This window comes from Aethina tumida, chromosome 4, assembly GCF_024364675.1.
Source record: "Aethina tumida isolate Nest 87 chromosome 4, icAetTumi1.1, whole genome shotgun sequence".
NCBI classification, from domain to species: domain Eukaryota; kingdom Metazoa; phylum Arthropoda; class Insecta; order Coleoptera; family Nitidulidae; genus Aethina; species Aethina tumida.
The window spans coordinates 6,757,837-6,777,048 of record NC_065438.1 but is presented as its reverse complement, the minus strand read 5'-3'; the positions used below and the strand labels follow the sequence as shown (position 1 = coordinate 6,777,048).

The window sequence follows — 19,212 nt, the reverse complement described above, 5'->3', positions numbered from 1 at the left end:
TTCTGGATTAGCTTTATAAACTCTTCTTACAGACATCTGACGAGTTCCTTGGAGGGATATTTCTAGGCGTTATGACATGCTTTCCAGTAAGAGGAAGAAATGGTGCTTTTGTCTAAATATATATGTTTTCTGGATAAGCTTTATAAGCCCTTCTTACAGACATCTGAAGAATTCCTTGGAGGGATTTATGTAGACATTATGACATGTTTTTCAGTAAGAGGAAGAAATGGTGCATTTGTTCAAATATATTTGTTTTCTGGATTAGCTTTGTAAGCTCTTCTGAGAAACATCTGAAGAGCTCCTTGGAGGGATTTATGTAGAGGTTAAGATGATGTTTTGTTGTAAGAGGAAGAATGTTGTCTAAATTAACTTTATAAGGTCTTCTTACAGTTATCTGAAGAGTTTTTTGGAGGTATTTTTGCAGGCGTTATAACATGTTTTCCTGTAAGAGGAAGAAATGGTGCCTTTGTTGAAGTATATTTTTTTATGGATTAGTTTTGGGATTTAAGTAGACATTATGATGATGTTTACTTGTAAGAGGAAGAATGGATGCTTTTGTCAAACATATTTGTTTTCTAGATTAGCTTTATAAGGTAATCTTACAGTCATCTGAAGAGTTCCTTGAATGGATTTTTGTGGACGTTATGATATGTTTTCTTGTAAGAGGAAGAAATGGTGCTTTTGTCCAAATATATTTGGTTTCTGGATTAGCTTTATAAACTCTTCTGACAGACATCTGAAGAGTTCGTTGGAGGGGGTTATGTAGACGTTAAGATGATGTTTTCTTGTAAGAAGAAGAATGATTGCGTTTGTCAAAAAGAATTGTTTTCTAGATTAGCTTTATAAGGTCTCCTTACAGTCATCTGAAGAGTTCCTTGAAGGGATTTTTGTAGATGTTATGACATGTTTTCCTGTAAGAGGAAGAAATGGTGCTTTTGTCCAAATATATTTGGTTTCTGGATTAGCTTTTAAGCTCTTCTGACAGACATCTGAAGAGTTTCTTGTAGGGATTTATGTAGACGTTAAATATGTTTTCTTGTAAGAGGAAGAATGATTGTTTTTGTCAAAAATATTTGTTTTCCAGATTAGCTTTATAAGGTCTCCTTACAGTCATCTCAAGAGTTTCTTGAAGGGATTTTTGTAGACGTTATGACATGTTTTCCTGTAAGAGGAAGAAATGGTGCCCTTGTTTAAATATATTTGTTTTCTGAATTAGCTTTATAAGCTCTTCTGACAGACATCTGAAGAGTTTCTTGGAGGGATTTATGTAGACGTTATGATGATGTTTTCTTGTAAGAGGAAGAATGGGTGTTTTTGTCAAAATTATTTGTTTTCTAGATTAGCTTTACAAGGTCTTTTTACAATTATCTGAAGAGTTCCTTGGGGGAGTTTTTGTAGACGTTATGACATGTTTTCCTGTAAGAAGAAATGGTGCTTTTGTACAAATATATTTGTTTTCTGGCTTAGCTTTATAAGCTCTTCTGACAGACATCTGAAGAGTTCCTTAGAGGGATTTTTGTAGACGTTATGACATGTTTTCCTGTAAGAGGAAGAAATGGTGCTTTTGTACAAATATATTTGTTTTCTGAATTAGCTTTATAAGCTCTTCTGACAGACATCTGAAGAGTTTCTTAGAGGGATTTTTGTTGAAGATATGATGATGTTTTCTTGTAAAAGGAAGAATGGATGCTTTTGTCAAAAATATTTATTTTCTGGATTAGCTTTATAAGCTCTTCTTATGTAGACGTTATGATGATGTTTTCCTGTAAGAGGAAGAAATTACTTTTGTCAAAATATAATTGTTTTCTTTATTAGCTTTATAAGCTCTTCTTACAGACATTTGAAGATTTGATGGGACTTTTGTTGACATTATGATGATATTTTCCTTTAAAAGAAAAAAAAAAGATGTTTGTTGACATTATTATGATGTTTCCTTGTAAGGGGAAGAAAAACTAGCTTTACAAATTCTCCATTCAGATATCTTCAGGCTTTTTATGAAAGGCAAATTTGTTTTAAATCGCTTGTTTTATTGCTTTTGTCAAAAATTTTAATCGTCAGTCATTTTTATCCACCACGCTTTACCCGTACGACTCAAATCCTTAAATTCTCTCGTTTATTTTCAGTTCGATGTTGAAGCCTCAGCCGCCGGCCAAGCCGTCGATCGAACTGCTGGCCCAGGCGCCCACCATGGACAATAACCGCCTCAAGAAGCTGGTGAAGAACTTCGTGGACGAGGACAAGGCCCGGGTGGCGGCCAGGAACAGCCCGAAGCCATCCAGCATCCAATACGCGTTGCAGAAGTTCGAACAAGGTTCGACGCAGCCGGACGGCTTCGTCCGGAAACCCATGGCGACGCCGGGACTCAAGAAGACCGTTCCCGTTTACGGCAAGGAGGCTTTCCAGCAGAACAACACCCATCAGGTAAACAAAACCGTTGAAATACAGTTGCAATAACCTTAATGGCGGTTCATCAATCTTGATGGCGGCCTTGCGAGGCCTTGCCCGTGATTAAAGTGAGTGTACTCTGGGCGCATTAAAATTAATGGAACGAAAATTATATCGGATCATGCAAAATAACCATAATCGTGCTCTCGCCGGTGATAAGGGTTCTTGGGGGTCGGTCAAGGTTGTTACGGGAAATGTTGTGTGCGGTTAGTGCTGTCGCTTTGTTTATATTTGTTTGGAGCAATTTAAGTTTCATTCAAGCCAATTAAATTGTGTTATTCATTAAATATTGTGTAGCTCACTTAAAGTGATGAATGAACAATTGATGTTATCACATAATTTTAATTTATTTCTATGATTCAAAATAAATTTATTAGAAAAATTTGCACTTTTAATTGAAATTGGATTCCTATGTAAGCTTCTTTACAGATATCTCAAGATTTCGACATGAGGATTTTTGTTAAAATTGATACTTTTTTCCAAGTGGAAAAGAGATTGCCATTTTTAAAATCTATTTATTTTCTAAGCTAGTTTTATAAGCTCCTCTTACAAATATCTCGAGAGTTCTGTATATATATTTTTTGAAATTATGATGTTTTTTTAAAACAGGAAAAGAAAATGTTTTTTTCTAAACCTATATGATTTAGAGACTAGTTTTATAAGCTCTACTTACAGATATCTGGAATTTTGTTGACATTATGATGATACTTTCTTGTAAGAGAAAAAAAGAATGTTTTTGTTTTTTAAATGAAATTTATCAAGATTTTATATTAATAATATTTAATTTGTTAATAAATACAGTGTAGCTCATTTAAAATGAGAAATAACTGATATTCTCAGATAATTCTAATTTTTTTTCCATAATTTAGAATAAATTTATTTGATAAAAATTACACTATCTTCTGAAATTGAAACTAGATTACCTATATAAAGTCTTCTTACATATATCTCAAGATTTTTTTATGGGGATTTTTGCATTTATGCTTTCTTCCAACAGGAAAAGAGGCTGCTGTTGTTAAAATCTAGTTTTTTTCTAGGCTAGTTTAATAAGAACCTCTTACAGATATCTCGAGAGTTCTTTACACAATTTTTTTTTAACATTATGTTGATGCTTTTTTACGGCAGGAAAAACTGTCCTTTTTTTCTAAATCTATGTGATTTAGAGACAAGTTTTATAAGCTCTTCTTACAGATATCTGAAGATTTCCTTGAGGAGATTTCTGTTGATATTATGATGATATACTTTCTTGTAAGAGGAAGAAAAAGTGCTTTTGTTTAGCTTTATTAAGCTGTTTTAGTTTCTTAACATTTAATTATCTATATTTTTAAATGAAATTTATCAAGATTTTTTATTAATAATATTCAATTTGGTAATAAATACAGTGGGTCTCATTTAAAATGATAAACAACTGATATTCTCAGATAATTTTGATTTTTTTCCCATAATTTAGGATAAATTAATTCTTATGGGGATTTTTGCTAACATTTATGCTTTCTTCCAATAGAAAAAGGGGCTGCTGTTGTTAAAATCTAGTTTTTTTCTAGGCTAGTTTAATAAGAACCTCTTACAGGTATCTCGAGAGTTCTTTAGAAAAATTTTTGTTGACATTATGTTAATGCTTTTTTACAACAGGAAAAACAGCCCTTTTTTCTAAATCTATGTGATTTAGAGACAAGTTTTATAATCCCTTCTTACAGATATCTGAAGATTTCTTTGAGGGGAGATTTGTGGACGTTGTGATGATACTTTCTTGTAAAAATGCCTTTGTTTTCTTTAGCCCTATAAGTTGTTTTAGTTACTTAACAGTTAATTATCTATATTTTTAAATGAAATTTATCAAGATTTTATATTAATTATATTCAATTTGTTAATAAATTCAGTGTGGCTCATTTAAAATGATAAACAACTGATATTCTCAGATAATTTTGATTTTTTTCCATAATTCAGAATAAATTTATTAGTTAAAAATTACACTATTTACCAAAATTGAAAGTAGATTACCTATATAAGGTCTTCTTACATATATCTCAAAATTTTCTTATGGGGATTTTTGTTAACATTTATTCTTTCTTCCAATAGGAAAAGGGGCTGCTGTTGTTAAAATCTATTTGTTTTCTAGGCTTGTTTAATAAGATCCTCTTACAGATATCTCGAGAGTTCTTTAGAGAAATTTTTGTTGACATTATGTTAATGCTTTTTTACAACAGGAAAAACAGCCCTTTTTTCTAAATCTATGTGATTTAGAGACAAGTTTTATAATCCCTTCTTACAGATATCTGAAGATTTCTTTTAGGGGAATTTTGTGGACGTTGTGATGATCCTTTCTTGTAAAAATGTCTTTGTTTTCTTTAGCCCTATAAGTTGTTTTAGTTACTTAACAGTTAATTGACTATATTTTTAAATGAAATTTATCAAGATTTTATATTAATTATATTCAATTTGTTAATAAATACAGTGTGGCTGATATTCTCAGATAATTTTGATTTTTTTTCTTAATTCAGAATAAATTTATTAGTTAAAAATTACATTATTTACCAAAATTGAAACCAGATTACCTTTATAAGGTCTTCTTACATATATCTCAAAATTTTCTTATGGGGATTTTTGTTAACATTCATTCTTTCTTCCAATAGGAAAAGGGGCTGTTGTTGTTAAAATCTATTTGTTTTCTAGGTCAGTTTAATAAAAACCTCTTACAGATATCTCGAGAATCCTTTAGAAAAATTTTTGTTGACATTATGTTAATGCTTTTTTACGACAGGAAAACTGTCCTTTTTTCTAAATCTATGTGATTTACACACAAGTTTTATAAACCTCTTCTTACAGATATCTGAATATTTCCTTGAGGGGAATTTTGTTGACTTTGTGATGATCCTTTCTTGTAAAAATGCCTTTGTTTTCTTTAGCTCTATAAGTTGTTTTAGTTACTTAACAGTTAATATCTATATTTTTAAATGAAATTTATCAATATTTTATATTAGTAACATTCAATTTGTTAATAAATACAGTGTGGCACATTTAAAATGATATACAACTGATAATCTCATATAATTTTGATTTTTTTCTATAATTCAGAATAAATTACACTGAATAATAATTAACTAAAAAAGCTTTATATTCTATCAAGCTTTTTAAGAAAGAAAATCAGTAAATCTTGCGACGTTCAAACGCAATTTAATTTTCATCGTTTACACCAAATTATTACAGGTAGAAGGAATGTTGAACGTAAACATCACTATTTTTAACATAATGAACTCGCCATACAATATTTCCCATAAGGAGCCTCAGTTTTCAAATCAAAAACAATGACAAAATCAAATAATTAGCTTTTGCGACTAGACAAGGCGAATTTCACACACGACATTCTTAACCGTGACCAAACAATAACATGGCATCATCAAACGCAACGTTAGGTAATCATATTATGATTATGGAAAATTGGAGTAACGTAAAATGTTTTATTTTTTTTTTTTTTTTCGAATATATAAATTTTATCAGAGAAACTAGCACGTGTTAAATCGTAAATTATTTATTCAACCATCCACCAGCTGCGACTACTTATATTAACTGTTTATAATGTGATGGAATAATAATAATAAAGGAAATTGATAGTTTTCCGAATTGGCTACAAACCTACTATCTAGTTTCTATTTATACTACAACTTTCATTGTTTATTCTACGGATTTGCGTATTTGTTACCCCACATTTCGGTTATAAATACAGCATGTAGGTTACTAAATAATGCCAATAAGGTGTAGATAGGCATCTTTATATAAATTTGTCGTACGACCATTTTAATGAGACGTTTAAAAACGGGGCAGTTCGCCAACCAACCTAGTACGTTATTAATGCAACCGACGCTCCAATTTCACCGTAATTGATCGATCGATAATCAAAATTCATCGGGTTAACGTAACGGAAATTGATTCGTTAATAACTCACGCGATTTATCTAAATTAATGCGTTTAATGTAACGTATATTGTGGCGTATTTATTAGTCATTGCGGCGAATTATCGTTTTTGGAAAGGCATCATTTCCTTTACTGTTGGTTATCTTTCCACTCGGCTTGGATTAATTGATTTATCCGACCTAATTTACTATGAACAATCTCCACTAGAAGTAAGTCTCCAGATGGCGACTTTTGTGTGCAGAGTTCACTTTGGTCAAAAGGCTTCTTTCTTGTTCTTTGTCTGCGGACCGCAAGTTGGCCCCGGGCCAACTGGCTAATTTAATGTCGGAGTAATGAATCCTCCCGAAATATGTATTGGAGTGGAAAACGCCCTTTTTCAGATTAAAATGTGATGATGTGATAAGAACATGCTACAAGGTTGTTTTAGTATTACTAATTAAAATTATTAACACAATTTTTTTTAAATTCAATTTACACACACATACAAAAAATGTTTATTATTTCTAATTATAATAATAATATAATGTGAACATTTTTTAATGTTAAACCATCATTTAGAGATTTAACTTCAAAATTTGACCTACCAGCAAAAAATATACAGTAGTAGTCATTACTATATCAACTGTTTAAAATGTTAAATACAGTGGTGGAATATTAATTTACTTGTTAGATGTAATGTTTTTCTTAATCTGTTGCAAATTTGAACAAATCTAATTTACTTATTAACCCCATTAATCACAGTAATTTTTTAATAAAAAATCAATTTGGTCTGGAAAATAGTATGGAATGTTTTATTAATATTCATAAAAAATAAATAATTCAACTATTTCAATATTTTGTGGAGTGACCTTTCGTTTCTATCACTGTTTTGCATATTTTAGGCACAGAGTCTGTTTTAGTAATTTTAATCATAATAATTTTAATTTAAATTCTTTTAATTTTAATATTATTAAAAATAATAATTTCACTAAATGTAAAATCATCTTGATTAATTTTATTTTTTTTTTTTTTTGTTTTATTTTATTTTTGATGACTAAATTAAGATTAATTTTTTATTTATTTAAATAAATTATCATTAAGAATAAACTATTACACATTATTTATATTTTATGTTCAATTAATTTTAATTAAAATTCTTCTAATTTTAATATTATTAAAAATAATAATTTCACTAAATGTAAAATCATCTTGATTAATTTTATTTTTTTTTTTTTTGTTTTATTTTATTTTTGATGACTAAATTAATATTAATTTTTTATTTATTTAAATAAATTATCATTAAGAATAAACTATTACACATTATTTATATTTTATGTTCAATTAATTTTAATCATAATAATTTTAATTAAAATTCTTCTAATTTTAGTATTATTAAAGTTTATAATTTCAATTTTTGTCATTCGTATTTTAATAAATAATAATTATTGTTGTGATTTATTAATTTTAAATATAATTACCTCTTAAGTTAGATTTTTTTTATTATTTGAGGTGTTCTACTTACTCCAAAATTTTGACATAATTTAGAAACATCTTCACAATTCTTTTTAGCTAAATTAATATTAACTACATTACTTAATATTAATAGAATAAAGGTTTATCAATTTTTATTTGTGTAAATAAATTATAATTAAAATTATTACACTTACTAAATTTTATTTCATAAATTTTATATTTGTAATCAGTATTTATGTTTTATTAATTTTAATCATAATAATTTTAATTTAAATTATTTTCATTTTAATAATATTAAAATTAATAATTTCAATTTTTGTCATTTTTTTAATAAATAAATATATTATATTATTATTATTATTATTATTATATATAATATATAAATAAATTATAATTAAAAATGAATTATTCACTTCTTACTATTTTTCTTATAATCAGTATTTTTGTTTTATTAAATTTTGTCATTTTTATTTTAATAAATAATAAATAAATATAAAAAAAAAATTAATTTTTTTCATTTTAATATTATTAAAATTAATAATTTCAATTTTTGTCATTTTTTAAATAAATAATAAATGAATATTATATTATATTATATTATTATTATATATAATATATAAATAAATTATAATTAAACGTGAATTATTCACTTCTTACTATTTTTTATAATCAGTATTTTTGTTTTATTAATTTTAATTATAATTTTAATTTAAATTCTTTTCATTTTAATATTATTAAAATTAATAATTTCGATTTTTGTCATTTTTATTTTAATACATATTAATTATTGTTGTAGTTCTATTAGTTTTAAATATAATTGCTTCTTAAGTTATATTTTCTTCATTATTGGAGATGTTCTACCTACTTCAAAATTTTGTCCACCTAACTTTTTGATTTAATTTTTCTCATTTTATTTTATTTAATTTTGACATTCCTTTTAACTAAATTAATATTAAATTTAATTTTAGCATTTTTATTTATAAAATAAATTATAATTACTAGTTATTTACTTTAGTCTTACTAAAGTTTATTTTTTACAATAATTATATTTTATGTTTTATTAGTTTTAATCATAATTTTTATATAAAATCTTTTAATTTTAATAATATTATTTCAATTTTTGTCATTTTTATTTTAATAAATAATAATTATTATTTTAGTTTTAATAATTTTAATTATAATATTGCTTTTTGAATTAGATTCTTTATATTATTGACGATTTCCTATCTGTCTATCCTTCAAAATCTTGGGCCACTTAGAATAACCATGTTTTAATTTAATTTTATTTAATTTTAACCATTCGTTTTAACTTTATCAATATTAATTTTATTTTTACAAATAAAAAATGAATAATTACACTTATTAAATTTGATTTTTTATAATCATTTTATTTTGTTTTATTAATTTTAATTAAAATTAACAATTTGTAATTTTTATAATACACAGTCCTTGAACTAGATTCAGCCTAAGTCCTATTTACTCCAGGTTGGCTATAATTTCAGTTTATTGGATTGGTTTGTTTTTTTTTTGGCATTTGAATTATCCAGTGACAGAAGTTTTTTTGTAGATATTACTTGGCCAGTTTCTCTAAAATTTTTAATAATATATGAAACTATTGACTATTGACGTAAACAATTTGCCATATCTTTTTGTATCTTTAAGTCTTGGAAAAGCTGAATTATATTTTTTCTTAGAGTCTCTCTTCGACTAATAATTAAGTAATTATAATAAACAAAAAACCACTTGAAAGTAATCAATTTAAATTCCCAAAGAAAAAAGTTAAAAATAACTATAATTTTGTACATTTAAAAAAATAAAAAAGTACTCCATTTTTTAAAGAATAAAATTAGATTGTCCATTTGTATAGTAGACACAATAATAACTTAAAAAACAATAAACATTATAGGTATTGGCATCCAATTTAAGTAGTACAGCTGTTGCTATAATTTTGGCTACTACTATACATATACTTTGACAGTTTTAATTTTTAAAGTTCAGTTTCCATACATTTTATCAGTGGAAATATCTCAAAAACACTTTTTAGTAAAGATTTAAAGAAAATTTAAATTCATACTGTTTTTAACAATATCAAATTTAATTTTGTGAAATTGCTTAATTAAAGAAAATATTGGGAGTAAATAACTTATTGTAAAAGGTCACTTTTTAAGTGTTCTACTCTTCCATAGTCTTGTTTTTATTTAGTACAGTAAAAGGGGGAATATTTAAGAACCCAATTAACAATTATTTTACTTTCCCATTTTTATTATTTATGAAATTATTTTCTTTTATATTTAATATATTGAAATTCCATTAATTTAAACATATTTTAATCAACCTGATCGACCTTCACGTTACTTCAAAACCTTGAACAGTTTCAAAACTCCTCAAAATCGAAATGATCCAATCTGTACTTCTGTGCCAGGCATCCAAAACCAGCACCATTCCGTGTCCGTGCAACATTACTCGATTTTACCGATTTGCACTCTCGATTAAATTGTTTTTAATCGCTTCTATCGGCGCTATTTGGGTCGAACGTTGAAACTTTTTCGTCGGAACTCGCTTTGCATATTTGTAAGTGCAATCTGGGTTTGTTATGTGCTGTTTATGGTGCGTGTACTGCTGTTCTAGAGGACCACTTCATTCATTTGTTGATTGCTCCGGTTCCGAATCTAATGTTTTATGTAAACAACAAGATAATTTATGCTATGTAATTTATTTTTAAGCGCATGTTTAACGTGCTTATCTATATTTTATGCCAAAGATTAGATTGGAAACCGAACAGTTATTGTGTCTCAACAGTTTTCTGTGTTACTAGTAAAAGTGCAAACGTAGTTTCCCAATTACAGACGGTATTTACATAAATATTTGCTTAAAATAATATGGTTCCGGTCAATTATGATTTATGGGAGTTTTGACCCAGATTCCTAATTAAATTTAGATTAAGCGTAGTAAACATTTTAGTGGCTCACTTCCTTAAGTCTTAAGTGTTGAAGGAAGTGACCTTTTCTTTAATTGCACACTATCACAACGTTCCACAGCCAATTAAAATGACATTCTGAAATTGTTTCAGTCACCACAAATCACAAACAATCATCACCCACAATCGGCGAAGCCGACGATCGGTCAGAAGCCTCAGATCTCGCCGAAACCGAGACTGGCGGAGACGATTGAGATGACGCTGCCGCCCGACCTGACGGCCGGTCTGCAGACGTGGCCGCTCAAAAACCGCGTCATCACCACCGACGCGGTCAAAAAGACGGCCGCCGAGGTCGGGCCCAACGACCAACAGCCGCCCTCACACCACTACAACACCCTACCCAACAAGAACGTCACCAATATCATTGAAGAGGTAACTTTACCTTCCTCCAACAGGAACACCATTTAATTTATTTATGTTAACACATTCCACAAACACAGACACAATACAAGTGTATTGTTTAAAAGTGTCTCACGTAACAGTGACGAATTTAACCATGACTGGTTGTTGTGTTTTAGGTGAACATCGAAGAGAAACGTCTGCTCAACGCACTGAAAAACGGCGACGTGGTGCACGAAACCGGCCCCTCCACAGTGATGCCGTCGCAGCTGCAGCAACCCAAGAAGGAGCCGGTTGAAAAAGACGCCCCGACCAAGTGGGGCCTCAGAGCCACCACCAGAAGACCGGAACAGACGGTGCCGCATCCGGAGCTGACCACCAGCCAACGTCAGCATCTGAGACAAACGAGTGCGAATCCGGTGCGGCCGTTTTTGACTCGGGGTTCGGTGGCGGAACGGGTGCTGATCTTCGAACGGTGTCCCAGTGATCTGCTGTTGGATAAGAGGGGGCGGGCGCCCGCCACGCAGCTCAGCAAACCTCAGGTTAGTGCTGGTGAAGGCAGACACATATTTTATTGTGGTGGTCGAAAATCTTTTAAGACGACAATAACTCTTCCTCCCTTCACGACATTTATCAAACACAGTTGCTTTGTTTTGGCCATTTTTATGGTCCATTCAAGGCTGATAAACAGTGATAACCCATATAAACTGCCTCGTCTAAATCAAGATCACAACCCAATCCTTCTATTAATATTTATTTGTGTAAATATATAAAAACAGTTGATATCAAAATTGTTCATGACTGAAACAAGTGCAAAAAATAAGTGATAAATCTTCGGCAATTATTTTATTCAGTTTATTCAGTGCTTACTTATGTAAAAGCGGTGTTTGTGATATGGTAATTGACAGCAATTATTGCATTTTTTAATTAATCTTAATTTATTGTGCACACAATTCTTACAAGCTGTTACTTTATTGCACACCTGTTAATGTAAATTCCAATAAAAAACTGTCCAACCTTTAATAAAGAAGTGTTTGGATTAAATGTCAACAGTTGGTTGTACAATATTAAATTAAATTGGCCTTTAATTGGACGAAATTGATTGAAAAAAGATTGCAAAAGTCTCGTTTCGTCTCAGTTATTAAAATATTAAAAATTATGCTGAAACTTATAATTATTTAAATAATTATTCAAAAGATAATCATAATTATACTAAAATAATAATTATTACTTATTAAAATTAAATTAAAAATTACAAATTTTAATTTTAATAAATTTAAAGAATTTAAATTAAAATTATTATAATTAAAATTAATAAACCAGAAAATTGATGATTATAAAAAATTTATTAATGCTAAAGTGTAATAATTTATTTTTTATTATAATTTTATTTATAGAAATTAAATTTAATAATATTAAAATTAAAAAATTTCATTAATAAAACATAAAATATAAATAATGTTTATAAAAAATAAAACTTAGTATGGCTAAAGTGTAATAGTTCATTTTTATTTATAATTTATTTATACAAATAAAAATTGTCAATTAAATAAAATAAAATAAAACGAGAAAAATTAAATCAAGAAGTTCTAAATTAGTTTGTCAAAATTTTGGAGTAGGTAGAACATCTCCAATAATGAAGAAAATCTAACTCAAGAGGCAATTATAATTAAAATAAAAAAAAAAATCAACCACAATAACTATTATTTATTCAAATAAAAATGGCAAAAATTGAAATTATAATATTAAAATTATTAGGATTAAAATTAATAAAATTTAAGATATAAGATAAATAGTGATAAAAAATAAAATTTAGTAATACTAAGGTGTAGTCATTTTTAATTATAATTTATTTATATAAATAAAAATTGATAACATTAAAATTAATATTAATTTCATTAAAAGAAAAACCACAACAATAATTATTATTTATTAAGATAAAAATGATAAAAATTGAAATTATTAATTTTAATAATATTAAAATTAAATGAATTTAAATTAAAATTAGTATAATTAAAATTAATAAAATATAAGATATAAATAATGATTATATAAAATAAAATTCAAAAATAGAATTCAAATTTTAATTATTATGTTTAAAATTCATAAAACAAAATATAAAAAATTAATTCAAGATGTTACTAAATTAGGTGGTCAATATTTTTGTGTGGGTGGAACATTTCCAATAATGAAGAAAAGAAAAAGAAGAGGCAATTATAATTAAAATGAATAAAAACTACAACAATAATTATTATTTATTAAAATACAAATGTCAAAAATTTAAATTATTTTTTATAATAATATTAAAATTATTATGATTAAAATTAATAAAACAAAATATAAATAATTAATATATAAAATAAATTTAGAAAAACGTAAAGTAAAAAGTGTGTTTATTGTTAATTATAATTTATTTATACAAGTAAAAATTGATAAAATCAAACTTAATATTAATTTAGTTAAAAGGAATTGTAAAAATTAAATAAAATAAAAGGAAAAAAATTAAATCAAGATATTTCTAAATTTGATGGTTAAAATTTTGAGTAGGTAGAATAATACAATAATAATTATTATTTATTAAAATACAAAAACAAAAATTAGAAATTATTAATTATAATAATATTAAAATTATTACTATTAAAATAAATAAAACAAAATATAAATAATGTATTTAGTAAGTAAGACTAAAGTATAAAATTCATTTTTAATTATAATTTTGTTAAAAGGAATTGTCAAAATTAAATAAAATAAAATAAAACGAGAAAAATTAAATCAAGATGTTTCTAAATTTGGTGATCAAAATATAAATAATGATTATAAAATTATTTATTAAAATAAAAATGACAAAAATTGAAATTATTAATTTTAATAATATTAAAAATAAGAATTTCAATTAAAATTAATAAAATAAAATATATTCGTCATATTGACCTACTTGATTTTGTGTTGTAGGGAATTCACTTAACTTTCCTCAAATATTAAAACTGGAATATCTCAAAAATTACTATAATAATCAAAATTAATTAAGAGTACCATTTTCTTTCTCTAAATTGTGGAAAGAATATAAAAAATTTAATAATTTTAGAAGACATTCAGTTGTGTAGAAAATAGGCTGAGAAAAAGAGGAGACCCTCCTGAATCTGTATAATTTTGAAAAAAAAAAAAAAATATTACACAGTATTCTAGATACAGTGGTGGAAAAAACTATGGAATTATTTTATTTGCTTAACATTTTAATTTAAACATTTAACATGTAATTAAAATTATTTCTTGATGAAAAATTGTAAAACGAAATTATGTTTAGGTTTTTCTCATTATTGCACATTATTTTCCTAGGCCCAAATTTTGACCACATATATTAGAACTACCTTATATAATTATTGTAATAAAAATTCCATTTTTTTACGTTTGCAAATATCTTATAATTACAAACAAAAAACAGTTAGCGGCTAATAATTAAATGAAAAAATAAGTTTGCCACCCAAACACGTTGCAAGGTCAAATCCTACTGCAACATCTACGTCTTTTTGAGTTAAAGGTGTGCTGCTGCTTTTAATTATGTAACAATTGAATCGCGAATCGAATGACACCACACTCGGCAGGTCAAACAAACAAATCAAGATGAATGAGTGATGTTGCCATTAACATTACCTTCGCGTTCCAGAATTAATGGCGCAGCCTTAACGTAGCCAAATTTAAACGTCTTATAATACAAATGCGTCCAAGTTTTGGAAGAAAACGCTCGAATTATAAATTTATTTATTATAATTATTAATATAAAATCCACCTTAGGCACACGTCACATCCGCCAATCCTGCCGGAATTTAAATGAACCGTTTTAGAGACAATTTGCTAAACGGCGTTTTGCATATTAAACGGAGTTACTCCTACGTAATTTTGGTTAATTTCTTGATAACCTTATGCAATTAATTGGGTCGCGGCGGCGACAAATTGTGCGAATCAGCAAACCGCAATCGAAATTACAGAAATAATACAAATTTTGCTTTAAATAAACAAACCGCCACGGCGCCAGTTCCAAGGACGAGACTGGGCTTGAATTTCGATGGATTGGTGTTGCTTGTCTGACTCAAATTGGACATAATATTGGAGAGAAAAAATTCGTTGTGTGAGTTGGGGGAGGAATGAAATATTTTTTGAAATATCGCTGATGTCGGGTGTAAAGAAAATTGATGCTATTTATTTGTCAAGTCATAAAGTATTACGTTTGGACAATGGCCAAAAATTCGCCACTGTTTATTGGAAATATCCGATGATCGTGTACCAGTAAATTCTCCAAGTTATTTACGATCAAGCAATATTGCAACCATTATTATATATCAAAGAATCGTTTTTATTGGGCCATTACTGTTTATTTATTAAAAGAAAGCACCACACTACATCTTAAATAAATTAATTTATCGGTACTAAATTACAATTTAAATTTTAGCCGCTTCCAAAGCAGCCGGCGTTGCAGCACACGACGCTCCAAAGACAGGTGCGGGCGCACCGCAACGTCAACATCCCCAGGTTCCACTTCCCGGCCGGCAAGCCGGGCCCGCCGGGCCAACTGGAGGCGGTGCGCGTCCGCGTCGCCACCGCCTTCGGCAAAATCGGAGAGCGTGCCTCGAGGGAGCACTTCGGCGCCATCGCCACCGCCTGCCAGTTACCGTTGTACTGGAAGACGCCCCTCTGTTTGGCCGCCTGTGCGGACAAGAGCAGCTGCACGATGGACCAGTTCATGACCTTCTGGCAAGCGTAAGCTTTTATCATATTACTGTTTTAATGAGTTATTAATTGGTTGTTGTAGTATGGCCACGACTTGCCACGACGCCGCGTCGAGATTCGTCTACATCTTGACCAGAGGCCGTCGCGTTTGGTTGGCGCCGGAAGACTTCATTCCCTTGGTGCAGGACGTGGTGGAGACGCATCCGGGATTGACGTTCCTTAAGGAAGCCACGGAGTTCCACTCGAGATACGTTCACACTGTCATTGCCCGTATTTACTACTGCGTCAATAGGTCTTGGTCCGGTAAGATCACCATTCCGGAGCTGAGACGGTCGAACCTGCTCAACACCATACAACTTCTCGAAGACGAGGAGGACATTAATCAAATCACTCAGTACTTCAGCTACGAACACTTCTACGTCATTTACTGTAAGTTCTGGGAGTTGGATAGAGACCATGACCTGTTCATTGACAAGCAGGACTTGACCAGACACAACGACCACGGTAACCAACAACAACAACTTAATTAACACATTATTATTATTATTATTATTAAATCATTTCAGCCTTATCTAGTAGGATAATCGACAGGATCTTCTCGGGCTGCGTGACGCGAGGCTCCAAGCTACAAAAGGAGGAGAAAATGTCCTACACCGATTTCGTGTGGTTCCTGCTCAGCGAAGAAGACAAGCTGCATCCCACCGCCATCGAATATTGGTTCAGGTGCATGGACTTGGACGGCGACGGTTTCCTGTCCATGTACGAGCTCGAATACTTCTACGAGGAGCAGATGAACCGCATGGAGGCCATCGGCATCGAAACATTACCTTTCCAAGTACGTAGTTTTATCAATAATTAATACAACTGGATAATAAATGAACTATTACAGGACTGTTTGTGTCAAATGTTGGACATGGTCAAGCCGAAAATGCAAGGCAAAATAACGCTCAGCGATCTGAAGAAGTGCAAAATGACCCCCATATTCTTCGACACGTTCTTCAATTTGGAGAAGTACCTGGATCACGAGCAGAGGGATCCGTTTGCTTCGCAAAGAGACCATGACATTGACGGTCAAGAGGTAAATCCCCAAACAAAAAAACAATGTGACAACAAAATTACTGTGATTATGTTTCAGATGTCTGATTGGGATAGATATGCAGCTGAAGAATATGAACTACTAGTTGCTGAAGAAGGCGGCAACGATCAGCAAGACAGCATGTAAGTATTACATAACAAACTCATTAAATTCTAACTACTTACGGTTATGGGTTCAATCAATTTGTTTTGTACTTAAATCCGTTTGGAAAAATATTCTTACCAATAACAGTTACGGTAGAAATTAGTTTAACAGTATAATTTTTTTATTTTGGAATGCTTAATGAATATTTTTTCAATCAACAAAATGTGGGAATGGTTTAATTAAACTTTTACTTATATTTAGGGAGTACAATTGTGGCTATGACAGGGTAAGAACTTTGGGTTCTAGGTGTGAAGACTACTAACAAAGTGAACGACTAAGCTTTTATGTGCATTTTGGGTCTACTAACTGAGGCATTTTACTATTAACTGTAACTATTTTATTAAATGTATATGTGAAAGAGAGTTTAAAGAATATTTGCTCTCTTTTATGGTACTGCTTTGCTTACGTGACATTTTTAAAGTTATGTGTACACATATCATTATTATCCATAATCATGTTTGCAAATGCTCATATTTGTTATACAATTATATTATATACTTATTGTTATCATGAAGCTTGTTTTATTGAACATTAATTAGACTACAAATATCCTGCATATTTAAAACAAAACACCACTTGTGGCTGTTTACTGCTCAACTTTAAAGTGCACGATTGATTAATTAAAAAATTTCAGCTCGTTCGATGAGGGCAACGAGGATGATTTGCTGTCGCAGCATTTGGACGTTGCATTGGACGAAGATGCTGGCGACTTGACCGACGAAAGTGACGAGTGCAGCATTTAGCGAGACGAGTGACAGAATGCGTGCGTGAAATTGTGCAACACTCACTGTCTAGTCTCGACGCAATCCTAATAGAATGTTTAGAATGTTTCATTTAGTTTGACTCGTTCTAGGTCTGAACTTTTACGTTTTGTTTTTTTAATTTAAATTTTGGAATAGTTGAATGTTAGTGGACTAAACTGTTCTAAGATATCTGTCTTTTGAAGGATTTGATGAATATGGGAAGCAAAATCTATGTAATAGATTTTTAATGTGATCTTAATAATAGGATGGAAGTTTTTATTTAAATTATCCCGTCTGATAGATAGATAGACAATAGAGAATTACAATATTTTGTTAACCAGCAAGGGGAATTTAATAAAATAAAAGCAACGATTTTGATCGTTAACAATTTTTATTCGCATTGTATTTATTTAAAATTCTCTTATTTTCTACTAATGTTTTTTTCGTTTAGAGGTTCGATGTTTTTATACCATTAAAATAGGTAATCGTAGTGCACACGCTATTCTAAAATATCTGCAGGACTAATAGAATAGATTTAGGCACAAAATCTGTTGTGTGATCTTTGATATTAAAGAAAATAAAAATATTTTGTATGCAATTGATACTATGCTGTTGTCTAGGATAGAATTTGTTTGTTACTTCAGTAAATGGATTCAGTTGGGAAGTAATAATAATTCATTCTTTGATTCTATGTAAACTTCCATAGTTCTAAAACAGAATATTAATTCAAATTGATTTATAATACATATGCAAATGAATGTTTGATTTTGAATGTTGAATGTAGGACTCAGAATTTTTAATAACCATTCAATATTTATAAGGTGAATACATAATTCTGAGTCCTAGTTGTATGATTTAATCATTAGTTGTAATTTAGCTCATAAAGTGTTCATTTTCTATTATTTTAATTGCAAGACTGATAATTTTCGTTACATCTTATCTCAGAACGATGAATTATTATTCCTTTTCCTTTTTTTAGTATTGTTATCCACTATAGGTGATGAAATAGGTGTTTCAAATATTAAGTAAATGAAGACTAAAGTTTTGAATATCGGTTACATGGTACATGCAATAGCTATTTAAATTGTTTTATTACCAATTCATTGATTTTGTACTTTAATAGCTGACTGCATAAGTTGTGTAACTTATTTTAAGTGTTTTTCTTTTATTTAATGTTTTTAAGGTGAATTTTCACTAAGGTGCAGCTATTTGTTGAATTGTATAGTATAGTTTATTTAACAATTTATTTAACTTTTCTGATAGAATAGTATGAAATTTACTAGTCATTTTTATTATATTCATACGTATTTATCATTGTGACATTGTATAAAATTGTTTATTATTTAGATGATATAATATATTGGTTTTCTCTTTAATAC

General features: G+C 29.1%; 1 protein-coding gene across 4 annotated transcripts in view; it reads left to right on the top strand.

Annotated features, from left to right (window-relative positions):
* The window catches only part of LOC109603517 (serine/threonine-protein phosphatase 2A regulatory subunit B'' subunit beta), a 70,142-nt gene extending 50,933 nt beyond the window's left edge, over window positions 1-19,209 (top strand). The window contains exons 4-13 of one of the 4 annotated variants that reach the window (XM_049966110.1): window positions 2,124-2,421; window positions 10,880-11,158; window positions 11,305-11,667; window positions 15,573-15,880; window positions 15,933-16,354; window positions 16,417-16,685; window positions 16,740-16,928; window positions 16,986-17,068; window positions 17,292-17,316; window positions 17,725-19,209. In XM_049966110.1, coding sequence (XP_049822067.1) covers window positions 2,124-2,421; window positions 10,880-11,158; window positions 11,305-11,667; window positions 15,573-15,880; window positions 15,933-16,354; window positions 16,417-16,685; window positions 16,740-16,928; window positions 16,986-17,068; window positions 17,292-17,316; window positions 17,725-17,736 — 2,248 coding nt within the window. In that variant the 3' untranslated portion in view covers window positions 17,737-19,209. Of the gene's footprint in view, window positions 1-2,123; window positions 2,422-10,879; window positions 11,159-11,304; window positions 11,668-15,572; window positions 15,881-15,932; window positions 16,355-16,416; window positions 16,686-16,739; window positions 16,929-16,985; window positions 17,069-17,291; window positions 17,605-17,724 lie in introns of those variants that run through there. The other 3 variants (XM_049966108.1, XM_049966109.1, XM_049966111.1) reach the window with 3 other exon arrangements.
* Window positions 19,210-19,212: the final 3 nt, after the last annotated feature.